The sequence below is a fragment of the Quercus robur genome, chromosome 8 (genome assembly GCF_932294415.1).
Source record: "Quercus robur chromosome 8, dhQueRobu3.1, whole genome shotgun sequence".
Classification (NCBI taxonomy): domain Eukaryota; kingdom Viridiplantae; phylum Streptophyta; class Magnoliopsida; order Fagales; family Fagaceae; genus Quercus; species Quercus robur.
Window position 1 is genome coordinate 24,544,058 of NC_065541.1, and position 18,674 is coordinate 24,562,731.

General features: G+C 37.7%; 1 protein-coding gene across 1 annotated transcript; it reads right to left on the reverse strand.

Moving 5' to 3' along the window:
• Nucleotides 1–7,656: 7,656 nt before the first annotated feature.
• On the reverse strand, nt 7,657–17,092 carry LOC126695059 (probable E3 ubiquitin-protein ligase ZFP1). The gene is made up of 6 exons (XM_050391669.1): nt 16,964–17,092; nt 9,620–10,451; nt 8,876–9,270; nt 8,620–8,718; nt 8,260–8,427; nt 7,657–8,081 (listed from the first exon to the last, which is right to left on the reverse strand). The coding sequence occupies exons 2-6, from the start codon at nt 10,440–10,442 to the stop codon at nt 7,935–7,937; spliced, it is 1,632 nt and encodes a 543-aa protein (XP_050247626.1). The 5' UTR covers nt 10,443–10,451; nt 16,964–17,092; the 3' UTR covers nt 7,657–7,934.
• Between the last annotated feature and the right edge of the window lie 1,582 nt (nt 17,093–18,674).

Sequence of the window (18,674 nt, forward strand, 5' to 3'; positions counted from 1 at the left end):
GCGAGCCAATAGGCGCAAATGATCCAGCAAAAAGGACAGATTGAACTTGGCCTCTAGAAGGTCTTGGACCACCCTTCTCCACTCCAAAAGCTTTTCTTCAGATAAAGAGTCCACATAAGAATCTCTCAAAGAAACCAACATAGCACATAGCAATTCCATCAAGATATTACCCAGAAAAACACCTCCCCTAAAACCGCTAGTGAAATCTCCATGACTCTTGAGCAAACTTTCTAACAACGGCAGACCTTCAACAGGCATGGAGAAGCGTAGGAAGCTGCCATAAGAAGACCCAAAAGAGTAGAAGTGGCTAGCAGGAAGGCTGTTGAACTCCATAAGATCAAAACGAGCTAAGAAGGAGGAAAGCCTTGAATCAAGATCTGAAGTAGCCACTCCTGGAACATCTCCCATCACTGTATCCCCACCTGAAGAAACTGGAAAACTTGTAGCCTTTTGTTTTGTCTGAAGATCAGCAATTTGAACAAATCTCACAACTCCCTCAGGAATAACAGGCTCAGAATCTCTAACGCCTGTATCAATGCTCACAAAAAAAAGAAAGAAAGGAAGAACAGATTTAGTTATAAATAAAAATAAAAATAAAAAAAGGGAGGAGTGACAAAAAAAAAAGGAGAGCAAACCAATACCGACTTCTTGAGGCGGAGCCTCTTCCTCCTGCTCCTCTGATTTTTTCGAAGATTCTGGGAAAGGACATAAAGCAAGTTGAAGAAAGGGTGAGGAAACTGTGACGAAACGGCTAAAGGAAGGTAGAGATGCAAGGGGCTTCGCCATGGAAGAAGAAGAAAAAAAAAAGGGGTGTAGGGAAAGAGAGGAAGAAAAAAGGAAACACAATGGCAACAATCTACACTCACCTTCTGAATTTTCTGATTCCAAAGAAGAGGCAACACTGGGAACAGACCTCACATTGGCTTGACAATGTTTGAGGAAACACGGTTCTGATGGGATTGAGAGTTCGCTCAGGTTGAGGACTTTGAGATGCAGGGAGCTTGGAAGTTTCAGGATCCTGTTTTGTTTGGACACCCTGCATCGATTGCCCGGTCTCCTCAGCCATACCACCACTAGGGGGCTCCTCCTCCATAACGGGAAATACAATAGAAAGGGCTATAACCGTTTCCTCCTCCAGAACTCTATCGGCCATAGGAGGGGACACCTCCACCTAAAAAAGAAAGAAAGAAGGGGAAAGGCAAACAATAATAAGTGAAGACAACAGGGTGATACAAACAACACAGTACCAGAGCAAACGGAGAGGCATGAACAAGGGAAATCCATACCACACAATCACCGGACAACTGACTTCTGCCCTTCTTGAAGTTCGACTTGCGTTTGGACTGCAAAGGAAACAATCGCTCATTAGCTAAAAAGGAGGAAGTAACTACAACAATATTAACAAATGAAAAAGAGAGAAGAAGGAAAGAGGTCTTGCCCTTCTCTCTCTCTCTACAGATTCTTTGGAGATCTTTTGCTTACTACGAGTACGCCCAGAGGGTCCTAAGGGGGGCTGGGATACAAAATCAGAGGATCCTAAAGGACCATGAACTGAAGAAGTCACAGGAACCTGGGAAAAAGAAGACTCTACCTTGGTCTTCTTCCGGGTCCTTAAAGCTAAAGGTTGCCCGACTTCCTTGTCTTCCTGGGATACCAAATGTGTCTGGGATTTCCCAGTATTTCTCCTTTTCGCCTCGAGACCAGCCTTCACGCCTTCTATACTTTCCTCACCATCAACTGTTTTCATCTTTTCCGGCCTAACCTCCTTACCTTTACTCGAAGGGGTAGCAGCACCTATTGTCTCCATTGCACCCTTCTTAATAGGTACCCCGGAGGAAGTACCAATAATAAGACTGCAACCCAACCAAGTTCCAAGAAAATCTTGTGCATATGTCACCTAACCTCCCCTGGAGGCATGCCATTCTGCAAACCCCGTCTTGCTACTTACGGCAGCGGAAACAATCCCAGCAGTGGGCAGGAATAAGCGTCTATTGGATGTTGGAGCAGAAGAAATACTAAGATTAGGGGTTTCCCTAACTGTACCAGAGCCAACATAATTAACAAAAGACTTCTGTATTCTTCTCCAATGGCCAGTATAGCCGTTAGAAGCAAAAACTCCTCTCTGGGAGTTAGGCACTGCAAACTGGGGGCTCCTCCATGACCAATAGGAGAAGGCCTGCAGCCTCAAGAAAGGATCCAAAGAAGGGAGAGACAGCATTATATCCTTAAAAATTTGGGGAATATCCTGGTCAAAACCGAACTGCCGAAGCACCCGGTGTGCTGAATAATGAGTATATCTTGGGCCACTCAAAGAAGGCATAAGAAGACAAGAAGGGCTAATGCAAGTAAGGTAAGCCAAACTGCCCTCATCACCACGACGCAGATCAAAAGTATTACCTGTAGAAGTTAAAAAGGAATACAGCACAGAGTCGCAGGCAAAGCCAGGACCAAACTCACAAGGAGATCTCCAACGTAAATTTCCTGCTTGATCAAATAACTCAACAAGGTTGAGGCCACCACCTTTCAAACTAATCCAACGAAAGATAATGGGGAAAGTATCAGTCGAATTACCACAAAGACCCTTAACTATATCCGAGGATCCTTGGAATTTATCCTTCACAAACTTCAAATTCCTGCACTTAACCAAAGTGGCTGAAGAACAGTCCCACATAAATATCTGGAGAATAGCGCAGTGAAGAGACGAAGTAATCACATAACAAGAATCACCCTTGGCCTCATCTCCATGAAGCTGATCCAACTGAGAATAAACATGGCCCAAAAATAGAGGGGCTAAAGGGTATTGAGTGCCTCGAGCCAACTTAATCGCTAACGGAAAAAAGGTAGACTTAACCCCGTACCCCGGGAACTCACTGAACAGAAACTTGCTATACCAGAATGCTAGGAAACCAGCCCACCTGACTTCTTTATTCTTCTCACGGGAAAGGGTCATGACCCATCTCCCCATTCTAGCCGGCTTACCACCAGGAGAGGCAGTGCGACCATCAAAATGGCTAAACAGCTTATCTTCCACCACAAGATCCTCTTCAAAAAGGCTAATGTCAAAAGGACTCTCATCACCAAATACCAGGAGAAGGAAGTTATTAACCACATCCTCCAGGGTAATTGTCAACTCACCAACAGAAAAGAAAAAAATATGAAGAGAAGGGCACCAACGACGTACCAGATGCCAGAGCCCCTTAGCGTCTCTGAAACCCTCGAGATTCCTGGAAATTGCCACCACTTTTAGGATACCAGCACGCTCCAGGCGACCCACAAACTCCCCATCGGATAGTTCCTTATCTACCCAGATGGGCCAACCTTGGATTTTCCCCAGAACAAAATCAAAAAAGATAGGCACTGCCTCTCGAAGTCCCTACCTAATCTGAAGGTCAAAAATCTCTCTAGGGTCTAGAACCTAGGCGGAACCAGCAAAACCCGCCTGACCAGAAAACATCCAAGCATGAAGGGACAGAGGAGCCTCGCCATGAGACACCTGAGGAAAGAATAGACTGGGAGAGTACCAAGGGTCCCGTAAAGGAAAAGTCGGACACTCAATGACTTCGTGAGATTCACTCAGAGCAAAACCAGAAGAACCTTCGCCCTCAGAAGGGCTTGGGGTGCGCTCTCTTCTTTTTTGGGAAGAAGAAGAAGCCATTGAAACAATGGGAATGACGAGAAGAAAAGGGGGATTGGAAGAATGGAAAAAGGAAGACGGGAATAGCAGACTGCTTGATAAGAGAGAAAAGGGACCAAAGAATGAAAGACTCACAGAAGCAAAGAGATAATGTGAAACAGCTGCAATAAAAGCGCAAAGAGCAGTTGGAGAAGACAGTGTATAGAAAGACGCGCCAGTTGCCAAAATATTTAATTTTGAAGAAGAGATTAATTAGCAGTTATTAATGGAAGTTACGGGGAACGAAAAAGGTGGGTAAAGGAAATTTTACTCCAAATGCTCAACTGCCACATCCCGTGCAAAAGGGAAATTGTAAAATGAGGGAACATGACACACGGAAAAGACTAAGATAACCAAAAAGCAGCAGGAAAGGCCCGGATCCTGAGTAAGAAAGAAGGGAACCCAGGGGTAATTAAAAGAAGATCCTACAGAATCTAAGAAACCCTAAATTACTCATGCGTGGGCTTCAGGCAACCCACGAGCTCGGGGGCCTAAATGTTGAGGTCTAAAAAAATCACAATACCAAGCCCAAAGAAATAAGCACAAGGGGGCCACGAAAAAAAGAGAAGAAATAAGCCCAAGAGGCTTGAAGCCCAAAAGAAGCATCAAGAAGGAAAAAGGGAAGCCCAGAAGCTTATGAGAAAAGAAGAAAGAAAAGGAAAAGAAGTCCATGTCAGAGGATTGAAGAAAGCTGAGCCGGGATCCTCAGAGACCACCAAAAGGCTTGGATCCTCCTAGGCGTGTAAGCACAGTCAACAAAATATTAGGACAGTTCGAAAGAAAAGGACAAAAAAGAAACACAAGAAAACAAAGGAGAAGCCATGTCCCTCTCATGCGCCAAACGATCCAGCAAGAAAAGAGGAAAGAATCAGGGACCTTTCATGGCGCAAGTGGGAAGCACCTCGGGGAACCAAAATGAAGAAGTATAAAAAGGGAATAGTAGCGGAAGACTTTCAAATCGACAGAATGGGATTCCGCCCGTCTAAGAAAAAAGATAAAGAAGAAGAACTGCCAAAAGTGGGATCAAGAAAGGCGTGACCTCAGCATGTTTTGAAATAGGTAGTCAGCCATAGACTTTCAAAGAAACCAAAACTAAAAGGAAGGAAAGGATGAAGAACAGGGAAACGGAACCTACTGAGCGATGGGCACAATACATGCTCTGTTGACCAGAGGACAAAACAGGGGAACCAACGGTTCCCCCAGGACTCCAGAATATCACTATAAAAAGGGGGGAAGGATTGCGAAGAAGGGCAGAGAAATTAGAAAGGGGAGAACCATTGATAAAATTCTATCAAGAGGGGAAAACTTAGAGAAAATTAGTAGAATTATTTCCCGGTATCCTAGAAAAAGCCATTATAGCACATACTCGGATTCAAAAAGAATCAAACTTTGCAAGTCTTAAAGGTTAGAATAACCATTTAAGACTGTAATTTTTGAGCTTGCTTGAACCTTGTATCACGTCTTAGTGAGCGTATTGTAATCGTAATAAAGAAAAATTCAATGAAATACTTTCCACTAATTTAAGGATCCCTAAACATTACTTTGTGCTTTTATTATTTTGTTCTCTGCATTTACTATGCTGTTTGATTTGTTGTTCAATACAAATATCCTTGCTTGTCAGTTTATATGTATTGTAGGAAGCATGCCCTGTGCACCACTTGATTCTTAAACAGCCCATTAGCTGCGGTGAATCAAAGCCCAGTCCACCAAACTACAACTATTCGGCCCGGGATCCTTGGGCTTGAGTGTTACGAAAAAAGCACTCTCACAACTGTCAACTGAAAATAATTTACACTCAGAAAAGATTTTACATAGAGCCAAACACAGCCTAAGTCATTAACGGAAAATGCCTAGATATATATTGTTGGCACACTTGAAGCTGACATAACTACTAAAATAATAATAATAATATATTTTTATTAACATTAAAAATGCTACATTAGCATCCGAATAAAAAATTAAATTATCAATTAAAGAAAAAATCTTTAAAAAAAAAATTAGATTTGGATATACAGATCTTGAGTATAAAGAACATGAACCCAAAAAAATCAAACCCAAATCAACAACCAAGATAGGGACGGTTTCAGCCAACAATTTCTGCTCAATGCAGAGCATGGCAAGCTTGTACGCTCTTATAATATTTCCATGATGCCAATAAGGGACCAAATTAACTACAATTTGAAAATAAGGGATCAAATTGACTATAACTCCAAAATATAAGAGTTAAAATGGAATCTTTGCCAATAAGTTGTTTTCGGCCAAAATTGCCAGATAACACCATTTTTCAAACATATTCATTAGTTAGCACGTTTCCAAAACTATTTAAGAAACTAGTATCTCGAGTGTAATAAACTCGATTTTGGAATGCTAAATCGAGTACAATGAACTCGATTTCAACATCATGCAACAGCTGACATGGAAATTTGTCCACGTAGACATAGAACTCGAGTCAAATGGACTCAAGTTCTATCATACAGAAATCGAGTTCGTAGGACTCAATTTAGTTTTGCTTCAAGAACTGATCAGAGACTTTGCTTTCTTGTTCTTCCTTTCCTTTTTTTACTTTCTCCATATCAGAGTTCTTACCGTCCCACTCTCCACTTCCAAGCCCCAAAAACCCATGAACAAAACCAAATACAAACCCCAAAACAAATACTTGATCGGATCAGATCTTCTCCTTTAGCAAGATCTTCTCTAGAACTCCAACGTGTTCTTCTACTCCACTGGAACGACAGCGACATCACCGAAGTGGCGGTGAGAAACCACACCCACATTAAGTCCCTTGCCTGAAGCTTTCGCCGCTTGGGTTTAGTCAGAATCGCCGCCTGGGTTGCTTCTCCTCTAGCAAGATCTTCTTTAGAACTCCAACGTATTCTTCTCCTCCACTAGAGCGACGGCAAGAAACCACACCCACATTAAGTCCGATCCATTTTCTTTTGCTTGAAGCCTTCGCCGCCATCGCCTAAAGCTTTCACCGCCTGGTTTGCTTCATGTTTGCTTCTCTAGTGCTTTGTTGTTGTTAGTATCGAGTGGTAAGAATTGCTGGGTATCGAAATCGAGCCTTACTGACTTGATTTCAATTTAAAAGAATCAACTCTGCAAGGCTCGATTTTCATGCCTGACAAATTTCCACATCTACTGTAGCACGATGTTGAAATCAAGTTCATTGTACTCGATTTAGTATTTTAAAATCAAGTTTAATAGACTCGAGATACTAGTTTCCTAAATAATTTGAAAACAATACTAACTAACAAATATGTTTGAAAAATGATGTTATCTAGCAATTTTTCCCGTTGTTTTTCCCTTTTACTTGGCCAATCAAAATTAGGACGGAAGGCCACCACTGGCAATAGTGGCAGCCCAAAGCCCTGTAGCATTGGGTTCAACGATTGCCCTATTTATTAACCAACAACAAGCTCTACCACTTATCCAAAAAAACCAACAAGCTCTACCAACCACCCAAAATAATAAAGAAAATAAGTAGAAAGTTTTTCCACTATACCCCTATAGCTCTATGCCTCTGCACAAACAGGCCTTTGCAAATATACTAGTACTACTTTAAAGTTTAGAGTTTAGACGCAGAAATTGAAAGAAACGAAAAACTGATTTAAAAGGACATAAATAAACACATTTATTTACGAAGAACCTCTTACCTCAAGTCTACTTATATATATATATATATATATATATATTTACGTGTTTTAACAATTAAATTATAGAAAATATTTATAAAAAAATGTTCATCCTTATAATATTAAGGTAGAGATCATTTTGTTCCTAAAAAAAAAAGGAAAAAAAAAAGAGTACAGATCATTTTGACACAATACTAAAAAGATATGGACTATATTAAAACATTGAAAAATCAGCAACACCAGACAGTATGTACTGTCATGCCTGAATGCATAAGACAGATTGGAAAAGCTTAAAATTAATTTTGAATGAACAAAAAAAAAAATTTGAAATTTTCATTTTAAACAGGGTCATTAATCCGCGAATGCACCAGTATATATCAATATATAAATGAACAAAATATTATCTAATCCAGCTTAAGAGCATAATGAGGAAGTCTGTACAATTTTTGTTTAGATACAGGACCCATGTCCCAGAAGCCAACAAATAAATGACTTGGACAGTGCAACTGTTAGTCTTATATGCAAGTACATATACAAAATACATAACAAATTTGATACTTTGTTATGATTGTTTTAGTGAAAAGAACAAATGGAAGACTTTTTGATCCTCCCACTGTCACCACCCCTTTCTATACATGCTTCCCTCCTGTGGTCAATGCTTCAGATTTGCAAATGGGGCAGACATTCTTCACAAGCAGCCACTTCTGTAAGCAATTCGCATGGTACTCGTGACCACAATCAAGGATTCCAATCTTCTCTTGGCTCTTATAATCATCCTGCAAAACCCCACCAAAAAAACATAATGATACCAGTAAATTAGGAGAATGAATATCCCACGTAGAAAAATTAATACAGTATAATGAATTGTACATGACAATGCCAGGAAAACTTTACAGAAATATAACCAAATACAGTCCAAACTTCTCTATCACTAAACAGTTTGTTTTAAGATACCTGGCATATAATGCAAGAGTCAGCTTCCTGATCCGCAGAAGCTGCCTCCTCCAGATTGATATTAGGAGAAGATAATAAATAAGTTTTTGTCTTTAACTGCCTTGTGATAGCCTCCTCTGACAACCCAACACTTACATTGCCAATCCGTTCTCCCAACGCTAGAAGCTCCTGAAGATTTAAAATTTTCAAGTTAAGAAAGCTTTTATAGGAGTCAGCAAAATTCGTACAAAATCAAACCACATAAGCATTCTAGTTTAATATATCAAACATTAACACTATGCAAGTCTGTATCTTTCCATTATCTACACTAACTAGCTTTTCCCAGTAAGGACTATGACTAATTTAGCTTCCTCAGCTTACCTCATAAGAAAAGTGCTCTATGTCCAACCGCATTTCTCTGTGATGATCAATCAAATTTCCCATTTGATAAAATTCTGGCATCTCTAGTATGGCAGTTTCCTACACATCAACCAGAACAATTAATACCAATTTCTAAAAACAAGTAATATAAATAGTCATTGTTCACTAATATATACCATAAATTCCAAATAACAGAACAACCACTTATTTGAATGAAAGAATGACAGAAAAATAGCACAGTTGGAGAGAATATTACATCAGCTTGCAGAACTCTCAATTGTGGAAGGTTGCGATGTCTAAGAGTTGCCTCAGGCGCAACTCCTCTGTGAGGACGGTATATCCGAAGCCCAGTTGGTGCAGCGGATCCGGGATGCCTATGACCCATCTCAAAACTGTTCTGAGCAGGAGTTGGAGTGCTGCGTGAAGAATTTGTGGAAACTCTATATGAAGGTGCAGCTACTTGGGGATGAAAGTTTATATTTGGGCTTCTCACTGCTTGCATTGGTGGGCTTGGATGATGATGACTGTGGTGCCGGTGGTTAATGGGAGGAGGATGCTGGAAATTAGGGGAACTTCTGTTGCTAGCTGTCTCATGATATCTCTGCACACCCATGCTCCGAGCCTCCATAGAACCTCCATTGACATTGCTCCCTGTAAGGAATATGAAAGAGAGAGGTATCTAATTAGTCCCAAATGAAGGTTGACTAGTGACAAAAATAATAATAAGGCTCCATTGCCACAACAGAAATCTTCCACTCAGAAAACAGACGCTGAAAGAGGAGGAACTGCTTTCATATTCTAAAATATAAACAGAAACAAAACAGGTTGAGAACACGTCAAAATCCACAAAACAAATTGAGATTTTTTTTTGCTTATTCCATCATGTAAACCTCTAAGAGCTTGTTGCAAATGATTGACCAAGATGAGTTTTCTGACATAAAATTACCACGATGGGAACAAATGGAACTGTGACAAGGAAAAACAAAAATAAGTTATTTACCATGCATATAAGGCATTGCAGGAGCCTGGTTCCAGGCTGAAGTACCTCCATCACCAGAATTACTGCTCAACTGTTGGTCCAACCAGAGAGTACCAGTTGGCTGAAAATGCTGACCCATATAATTTCCTTGAATCAAATGATTATGGTCATTCACCAAAAGAGAATCCATCCCAGTAGCACCTGGTCTGTTCCTCAAACTATTCTGGGGTCCTATTTCGATGAGTGATGGAGTAGTAGCAACCCCTCTGTACTGAGGCAGGGCAAAAGATGCAGCATCCATCACAGCAACCCCATCAGGATGCCTTATATTCGAGGGAGCGACTGAAGAACTAGAACCAGATGACGCATTATTTTGTTGGAAACTCCCTGCAATTCCTTCAGCATATTTTCTCTTAAATGGACCCCTGCCATCATCCATAAAGTGAATGTTCCTTCCAAGCTCATCTGCAGAAACTCCAATGACTCCATAATTGCTGGCAGATGGCAACTGACCAGAGGTCCCATGACTTCGGGGCACAGGTAATGCCCCACTACCAGAGGAAGGTGTCATGTAAGAATAATAAAAGTTGGATGCAGGTGCAACGCCTAAGTCAAGATTATGATGATGCTGAATTCCATTGTACTGGGTCATCCCATAGATCATAGCATTGTCATAGTGCTCTCCTATATATTGGACATCAAGATTAGTTGCGTTCCCTGAAGATGATACCATAGTTCGGATATTAGGTTGTCCAAAGTTTTCATTGGCCCCCAAAACAATACAGGGCTCAGAATGGAGATAATTCTGGCCTTGTTGATCTGCTAACATACTTCTATGCCCCATGTTGAACACCTGCTTTCAAGCCACAATGTTTGACAAAAATAAGTCAGATCAGTTGGAATGATGAACCATAACAACAACAACAACAATAACTATAACTATAATTATTGGCAATTATGCACTACTTCAATATAGAAAAATAAAATGCATGTTCTATTACTCAACTCGTCAGGTGACTGACTATATGAACACAACACAAGATGAAAACTACAAATAGAAGAATAAACTTCAGCTTGTGTTACCTGACTTAACTCAGAAGATAGAAAATGGGATGTTAAAAATCTCAATACATTTTAGAAACAGACTCCAACTATAGCTTCCTGTGAAGCATCCCAAATTCCACCACAAAGATATAGCAGAAGGAATTCAACCTGCTAGGCTGCTATTATGTACTTATACCTACTTCAGCTCCATATTCCTTTTTCAAGATTTCATTCGAAAATTCATAGAAAATAGCAAAAATGCTGTCACAGAGGGTGAGAAGATCCTAAAGGAATATCCTAAAATTGATTTTTTATTTATTTATTTATTTAAAAAATGCACCTTTTCCTTTTTCAGATAAACAGCAGGAAGGAAGGAGGTGGAAAGGGGGGAAAAGAGCAGAAGAAGTTGGGGGGGATGAGGAAGGAGTGAGAATTCTATATAAAATGAGTCTGATGCATAAGTCCCCACTATGATATCTAAACCCAATTTAAACAATATCCGTGAGGATAAGTTCAAAAACCCACTTTGGAGGAGATTTCTTGAAGACAAAAGTCAAGAGCACTATGGTTGAAAGAGAAAGACATCAATACACGTTTTTTTTTCTTCATACATTGACTAACTCCCATAGAATGGTCAATCATATGAGAGGCCTGAAGGTGGATGGTGCAATTTATGAGGGTTATGTGGCAATTTGGGATCAGATGATGCAATTTTATGAGAAATTATACAAGTAGACAGCGTCCTACAGTAGACAGTTTAGATTTTGCTTGCCTTGACGAGATTGATAGATGATCTCTTGACAGGAAATTTGATAGGGATGAAGTCATTCAGGTGCTGAAGGAGGTGGAGGGTGATAAGGCTCCCTGGCCGGACGGTGTTACTATGGAGGGATAGACAGATCCTTGACCCTGTTCTTATTGCTAATGAATGTCTTGACAGTAGATTGAAGTCTGGGGTGCTAGGGCTGATTTGTAAGCTGGATGTAGAGAAGGCTTTTGACCATGTAAGTTAGAGTTTTCTGCTGCAGACGTTAGAAAGAAGTGGGTTCTCTGCCAAATGGAGACAATGGATCTTCTTCTGCCTATCTACAATCCGTTTCTCCATCTTGATTAATGGCTCTCCTTGTGGATTCTTTGGTAACACCAGAGGTTTGAGGCAAGGTGATCCGTTGTCTCCATTGTTGTTTGTTTTGGTGATAGAAGCTCTTGGAAGAATGTTGGATAAAGCAGTTGATGAAGGACGCATGTCAGGATTTAGTGTGGGTAACTTGGAGGGAAGATCCAGGGCAGTGTCTCATCTCCTTTTTTGTGGATGACACGCTAATTTTTTGTGAGGCTGATTTAGATCAGATTTTGATTCTTCGTATGATTCTTATCTGGTTTGAGGAGGTGTCGGGTCTAAAGATTAACCTGGGCAAGTCAGAATTTGTTCCGGTTGGGGTAGTCCATAATATTGACCTTTTCCTGGTCGTTCTAGGCTGCAAGCAGGGTTTTCTCCCAATGAAATATCTGGGTCTTCCTTTGGGTGCTAAATTCAAAAATAAGACTATATGGAATCCAATTCTGGAGAAAATGAAGAGGAGATTGGCAGGTTGGAAACGCTTATATTTATCCAAGGGAAGTAGAGTCACCCTAATCAAAAGCACCCTATCTAATTTACCCACTTACTTTCTATCTTTATTTCCTATACCTGCTAGTGTGGCTAATTGAATTGAGAGGCTCTAGCGGAATTTCTTATGGGGCAGTTTTGGAGATGATCCTAAAATTCATTTGGTTAAATGAGCTACTGTTTGTGCTCCTATTTCTTCGGGTGGCTTAGGGATAAGGAAGATAAGACTTTTCAATGAAGCTTTACTTGGGAAGTGGCTTTGGAGATTTGGGATTGAGAAAGATGCCCTTTGGAGACAAGTGTTAGAGATGAAATATGGATGTGTGGGGGGTCTGGTGTACTAGATCTGTGAATGGTCCTTATGGTATTGGTTTATGGAAAAATATCAGTCAAGGATGGCCTTCTTTCTCACGCCATATTCTGTGTGATATTGGTGATGGGTCTAGAGTGAAGTTTTGGCAAGACCAATGGTGTGGAGAGACTTCTCTTGCTGTTAGATATCCTGACTTGTTCAGATTTTGCAGGAATAAGGATGCCAATGTGGCTGAGCTTATGAAGTCCGCCAATGGTGTCCTCTTTTGGGATGTGAGATTCTTTAAGGGGGGTGCATGATCGGGATCTAGAGGCTATGTCAGACTTCATGGAAACCATTTATGCTTCTCCTTTAAGGGGGCTAGGTGAGGATAAAATGTGTTAGATACCTAGCAAACATAAGGGTTTCAGGGTTAGTGATTATTATAAAATTTTAGTTGGCAACACTTTCTTTGGTTTTCCTTGGAAAAGTATTTGGAAGCAGAAGATTCCCTCTAGAGTAGCTTTCTTTGTTTGGACTGCTGCCTTAGGGAAATGCTTGACGATTGATAATTTACGAAAGAGGAAGGTGTGGATTTTGGATTGGTGCTACATGTGAAAGAGAAACGGTGAATCAGTTGACCATCTATTCCTTCATTGTCCTTTTGCTATGGATCTATGGTCTATGGTTTTGGGCCTATTTGGAGTAACTTGGAGTAACTTTGGTCGCCATCGAAATGGTTATATTTGGTCCATCATTCCTCATTGCTTAATGTGGTGTCTTTGGAGGGAGAGAAATAATAGATGTTTCGAAGATATTGAGAGATCTATTCCGGACCTCAAGCTTCTCTTTTTTAGAACTTTAAGGGATTGGTTATTTGCTTTGCAAAAACAATCATTCCTTTCTTTTATTGATTTCCTAGACTCTTGCAATTATTGTATTTGATTTCTTATCCCTTGTTCACTCCCTGTGTACTAGGGTGTTCCTTTTTTATATCAATATAATCTTATTACTAATAAAAAAAAAAAGGATGTGATGGCTTGGTTTACATATTCTCATAGACATTGTGTCTTTGAAAAATCTCTTAATGCCACTTTTCTATTTTTAATACCAAAGAAGCATAATTAAGGATTTTCTTCCTATTAGTCTTTCGGGAGTGTGTATAGAATTTTAGCAAAGGTTTCGACTACTAGACTTCAACCCATCTTGGATAAATTTATTTATGATTCCCGTGGTGGGGTTGGGCATATCTCATCTTCTCTTTGCTGACGACACTATTTTATTTGATGGTGCTTCTAGGGAGCAATTATTATACATAAGGATGGTGCTTTTTTTGGAAGCTGTCACAGGCTTGAAAGTCAATGTTGGAGTCAAATTGTCCCTATGAGTGAGGTGGGCAATGTGAATGCTCTAGTAGATATTTTGTGTTGCAAAGTTGGGGGCTCATTTCAAGGCTACATTGATATGGAATCCTACCTTAGAGAAGATGGATAGAAAGTTATCTAGCTGGAAATATTTATATTTGTCAACGGGTGGTAGATTGACTTTGTTAAAAAGTAAGTTTTCAAGCCTTCCAACTTATTATCTATATCTGTACACTGTTCCTAAATTTGCGGCTTATAGATAAGAAAGGATTCAAAGAAATTTCTTGTGGGGGGCATCAAAGGAGGAATTCAAGTACCCGCTAGTGGCATGGAGTATGGATTGTTCGCCTATTGAGGTTGGTGGCTTGGGGATTAGGAGAATTGGGAACTTTAACCAAGCTTTACTTGGTAAAGATTGGCATTTTGGGCAGGAAGTTAACCATTTGTGGTGTCAAGTGATTGCAACCAAATATGGTGAGGATATAGGGGTTGGTGTGCATGAGAATGGTAGAGGGACTCATGGTTATGGGTTGTGGAGGAGCATAGAGCAAGTGGGGTTGATTTCTTTATGCGTGTGGTTTATGAGGTGGGAGAAGGTAATTGTATTCTGTTTTGGTATGATCCTTGGAGTGGGCATCTTCCTTTAAAGGATCTTTACCTTGCTTTGTTTGTGTTCATTTGATATGGAAGCTTTGACTTCTGATGTGCTGACTTCTCCTCCATATGGGGGAGTAGGAGCTGGAATTTGTAGTTCCATAAAACTCTTCATGATTGGGAGTTGAGGGTCGTGCATTCTTTCTTTGAGCTTATTTATTCCAAGCTGCCAAGGGAGGAGGGAGTGATAGAATGCCATGGAGGTTAACTAGGGTGCGGTACTTTTGATGTCCACTCCTATTATAATTCTATTTGTTGCACCCTCACTATTTCTTTCCCTTAGAAGAGCATTTAGCATGTTAAGACCCCCCAAGAGGGTGTCTTTCTTTCTGTGGACAGCAGTGTGGGGCCAGATTCTCATAATAGATAATCTTGTTAGGAGGGGTTTTTTCCTAGCCAATCGACATTGTATGTGTAAGTGTTTTGAGGAATCGGTGGATCATCTTTTGCTTCATTGTGAGTTTGCTCATGAGTTTTGGAGTGTAGTGTTTCAGATGTTTGGAATTCAGTGGCTGATGCCGGAGAAGGTTGTCTCTCTTTTGTTTGGTTGTGAAATTGGTTGGGGAAACATTTTTTGAATGTTCAAATTTGGTGCTAGTGTGTCTGATGTGGTTAGCGTGGACAGATGGAACAGCCGGAACAGCCGCATCTTTGAGGATGTTGAGAGACCTTTTGATCATTAAAAGTCCTTGCTAATTCAGACCATGTTTGATTGGTCTTGGATTTGAGGTTTTACATGTTGCACTTCCAATTTTTTTTTTTTTCCAGCATTCATTCTATTAGTTTATCTCATTGATTTGATTCTAATTGTTTTAGATACTTAGTGTTCACCATTGTGAACATAAAGTTCTTGTTTCTTTATCAATAAATTCTTATTACTTATCAAAAAACTGATCAGTATGAGAAGAATCCATAAAGATCCTGCTCTCTTTAGGTCCAAATATAAGTTGATCTCTATTATAGGAGCTACTATGTTATAAGCTTTGGTTACCTATATACCTCTCAAAGGGACAAGTATATGATTTACTTCATCAAGAGACATAATAAAACTTATGCTCTACCCAATCATACAAGCAACTATGAAACAGAACCTAAATATCATTTACATTTATACCAAATATGATAATGAGATTTCGAATGAATAAACATTAGTAAACCTTTTACAAACAAACAATGCATGTCAATAATAATCTGCTTGTGATTTAAAAATTAAATAAAAGTTCCAATGCTTCCTGCCTAGTATTTCTAAAAGGCTTACATTTTATGATATAATCTTCTGTTTCTCCTTTTCTATGTCTACAGTAATTAACAACGAAACCTTGACTGGAACCAACCAACAAAAAGAATCTTGCTCACCAAAACTAAACCCATAGAAAGGAAAGGTTTTGCAAACCATTCAGGTTCCAACTACTCAAAGGACTTATATTTGTATTCAACCAACATCAACTATGATTGTTTAAAAAGCAGATTTTTATATAAAAGGGCAAAATCAAACTTGCGAAAGCCAATAAATAAATAAGAATATATATATATATATATATATATATATGAAATACGGACTATTTTTTTTACCGAATTATAGGATACCCAGAAGAAAAGTCATCACAAAATTCCAAAAAAAAAAAGAATCTCCACTGTCCTTCTTCTCTACCCAGTTTCCAGATAATTACACATGCAGATAATGAGACCCATTAATTATTTTTTAAAAAAAAATTACCGTCATATAGTTAAAAATCATGTTGCACACTTGAGAAAAAAAAAATTGCAAAAAATAAAAGAACTTGAAATATTGACACAATTTTTAACTAATTCTAAGATACCCACAAGAAAACTTATCACAAAATTCAAAAAGAAAATTATACATTCGTTCAACTTTATTCTTTTTTCTCCAGTTTCCAGGTAATGGTAACCAAAACCCATTACTTAAATTTTAAAAGAAAAAATTATACTTTTTTATTTTTATTTTTTATTAACGATCATGTTGAAATAAAAAATAAAAAGAAAAACTTGATACTAGCTTTAATAAAATCACACATACCCAGAAGAAAATTTATCACAATATTGAAACCCATCACTTTAAAATTTACAAAATAAAAATAAAGACTCTTAATGTTATCTTGTTAACGATCATGTTGGAATTCAAAAACAGGAACAACACACGAAATCTTGAATACCCAGAAGAGAAAGTCTAAGAAAAATTGAAACCCATTGTTCACAACAAAAATTTCCTTCACCTTGCTTCTTGTATCCCAACTCTTCCAGATAACCAAACCCAACCCATTATTTAAAATCCACAAAAAAAAAAAAAAAAAAAAAAAAAAGACTTTACCGTTATCTTGTTAACGATCATGTTGAAAAATTAAGAAAAAATATGAAGACATCGCAGGAATACAGAAACTCACCTATGATCGTAGAAAGGGCGATCGACGATCTCAGAGAGAAAGAGAAAGAGAGAGAGAGAGAAACGCTTTCTTTGGTTTTGTTTTGTTTTTTTATTTTATATTTTATTTTATTTGGTTTTTCTAATCGGAGTTCTATTTTATAGCGGTTTCGTACTTTATTAAATTAAATAAAATGTTTTAATTTCTGAACCAAGTACCGAGTAATGGTGAACGCGTTTTAAAACAGCGTGTATTGCACGTGCCTCTAAAACGGCGTGGTATAATCATGGAAGAAATTAAGAAAAACTCAAAAAATAATAATAAAACAATCAATTATTGACTAATAAGAAGAAAAAAATAAAATAAAATATTTTATATTATTTAACTGTTAGGGTAATTTAATTTTAGTTAAAATTATATTACCTTTTTTTGAAGAAATTAAAAATATACTCTAAATAAAATTTTATTTTTCAAATTAGTTGTTAGAATGGTTTAATTTAATAAAACATTATTATCTAAGTTTCAATAACTTTAAAATTCAGCTCCAATTAAAGTTCTATTACCAAAAATTTTAAAGAAAACTAGCATCATCACATGCAATTTGCGCATGCAATGAATTTTTTTTTTTTTTTTTAAGTTTAGTGAAAACATTGGGATTAGTAGTCCTATTTTATAGCCAAAAAAAAAACTGTCTTTATTTTTATATATAATTTTATTTTGAAATTCAAATTTATAAGTGGATAAAGCAATTTGAAAATCAATAGAGAGTGGTCCAATTTTTTAAGCAATATTTTAGTGGGAGTTAGAGCTATATTTTTATCGGATTGTCCTTTAGTTTTATTTCTACATAAACATAAAAATGTAGGGGCATTTTTTAACCAAAAAAATGAGGATCTCAAACAGAAGAATTAAATAGTAGTAAAGATTAAAATAAATTTTGATATTTAATTCAATTATTTTAATCATTTATCATAATTTTATATTTTAATCATAGTTATTAAATCCGTACCAAACCACCAGTTAAACCATGAAACTCGTGAACCAAAACATTATTCAGAATGGTTTGGTGTAAAATACCAAATATGCAATGATCCATTATCAAACCGTTTAAACCAATAAATTGCAAAAGTTAATCTTTTTTAACATGGGGATAAAAGAAAAAAAAAATACCATGTGTATATGTGAAAAAAACTCAAAAAGACTGAACCAAACTACTATATTCACTTAACTTTGAAATCATCAATTGTATTTGGAGATTTAAATTATCAGCTAAAATTTTATTTTGAATTTCTTTGAGATTTGGTTTTTTTTTTTTTTTTTTTATGGATTGTTTGAGATATGTTGTTTCAAAACTTTTTTTTTTTTTGGTAAATCAAGATCATAACATTAAAACTAAGCAGGAACAAGTCTATTACAAAAAGAAGCCTCCTTATCAGCAAAAAAGAGGTCAGCCACCACAGGTGGTGGGCACAAAAAAACAACAAAATTAGAAATGGAGCTTCCCCCAAATCTTGCCAGTGTGATTTATGTGAATTATGTGTTTTTTTATTAATTTATATTCTCTAACTTTATGTTATATGATGTAATTTTTTATAGTTATAATTTATTAATTTACCTAAATGGAGTATTTTTATTTTATTTTAGTTGCTTTTTATAATTATAATATATTATTTAATTAATTAATAAACCTACAATTCAACCAATAAACTACTGGTTGAACCAATGAATTAAT

Coding starts and splice junctions, on each gene's coding strand:
- LOC126695059 (XM_050391669.1), bottom strand. CDS start 10,442: ATGGGGCATAGAAGTATGTTAGCAGATCAACAAGGCCAGAATTATCTC. Junction 9,271..9,619: donor TGCAATGCCTTATATGCATG/GTAAATAACTTA, acceptor TATTCCTTACAG/GGAGCAATGTCAATGGAGGT. Junction 8,428..8,619: donor TAGAGCACTTTTCTTATGAG/GTAAGCTGAGGA, acceptor TTAAATCTTCAG/GAGCTTCTAGCGTTGGGAGA.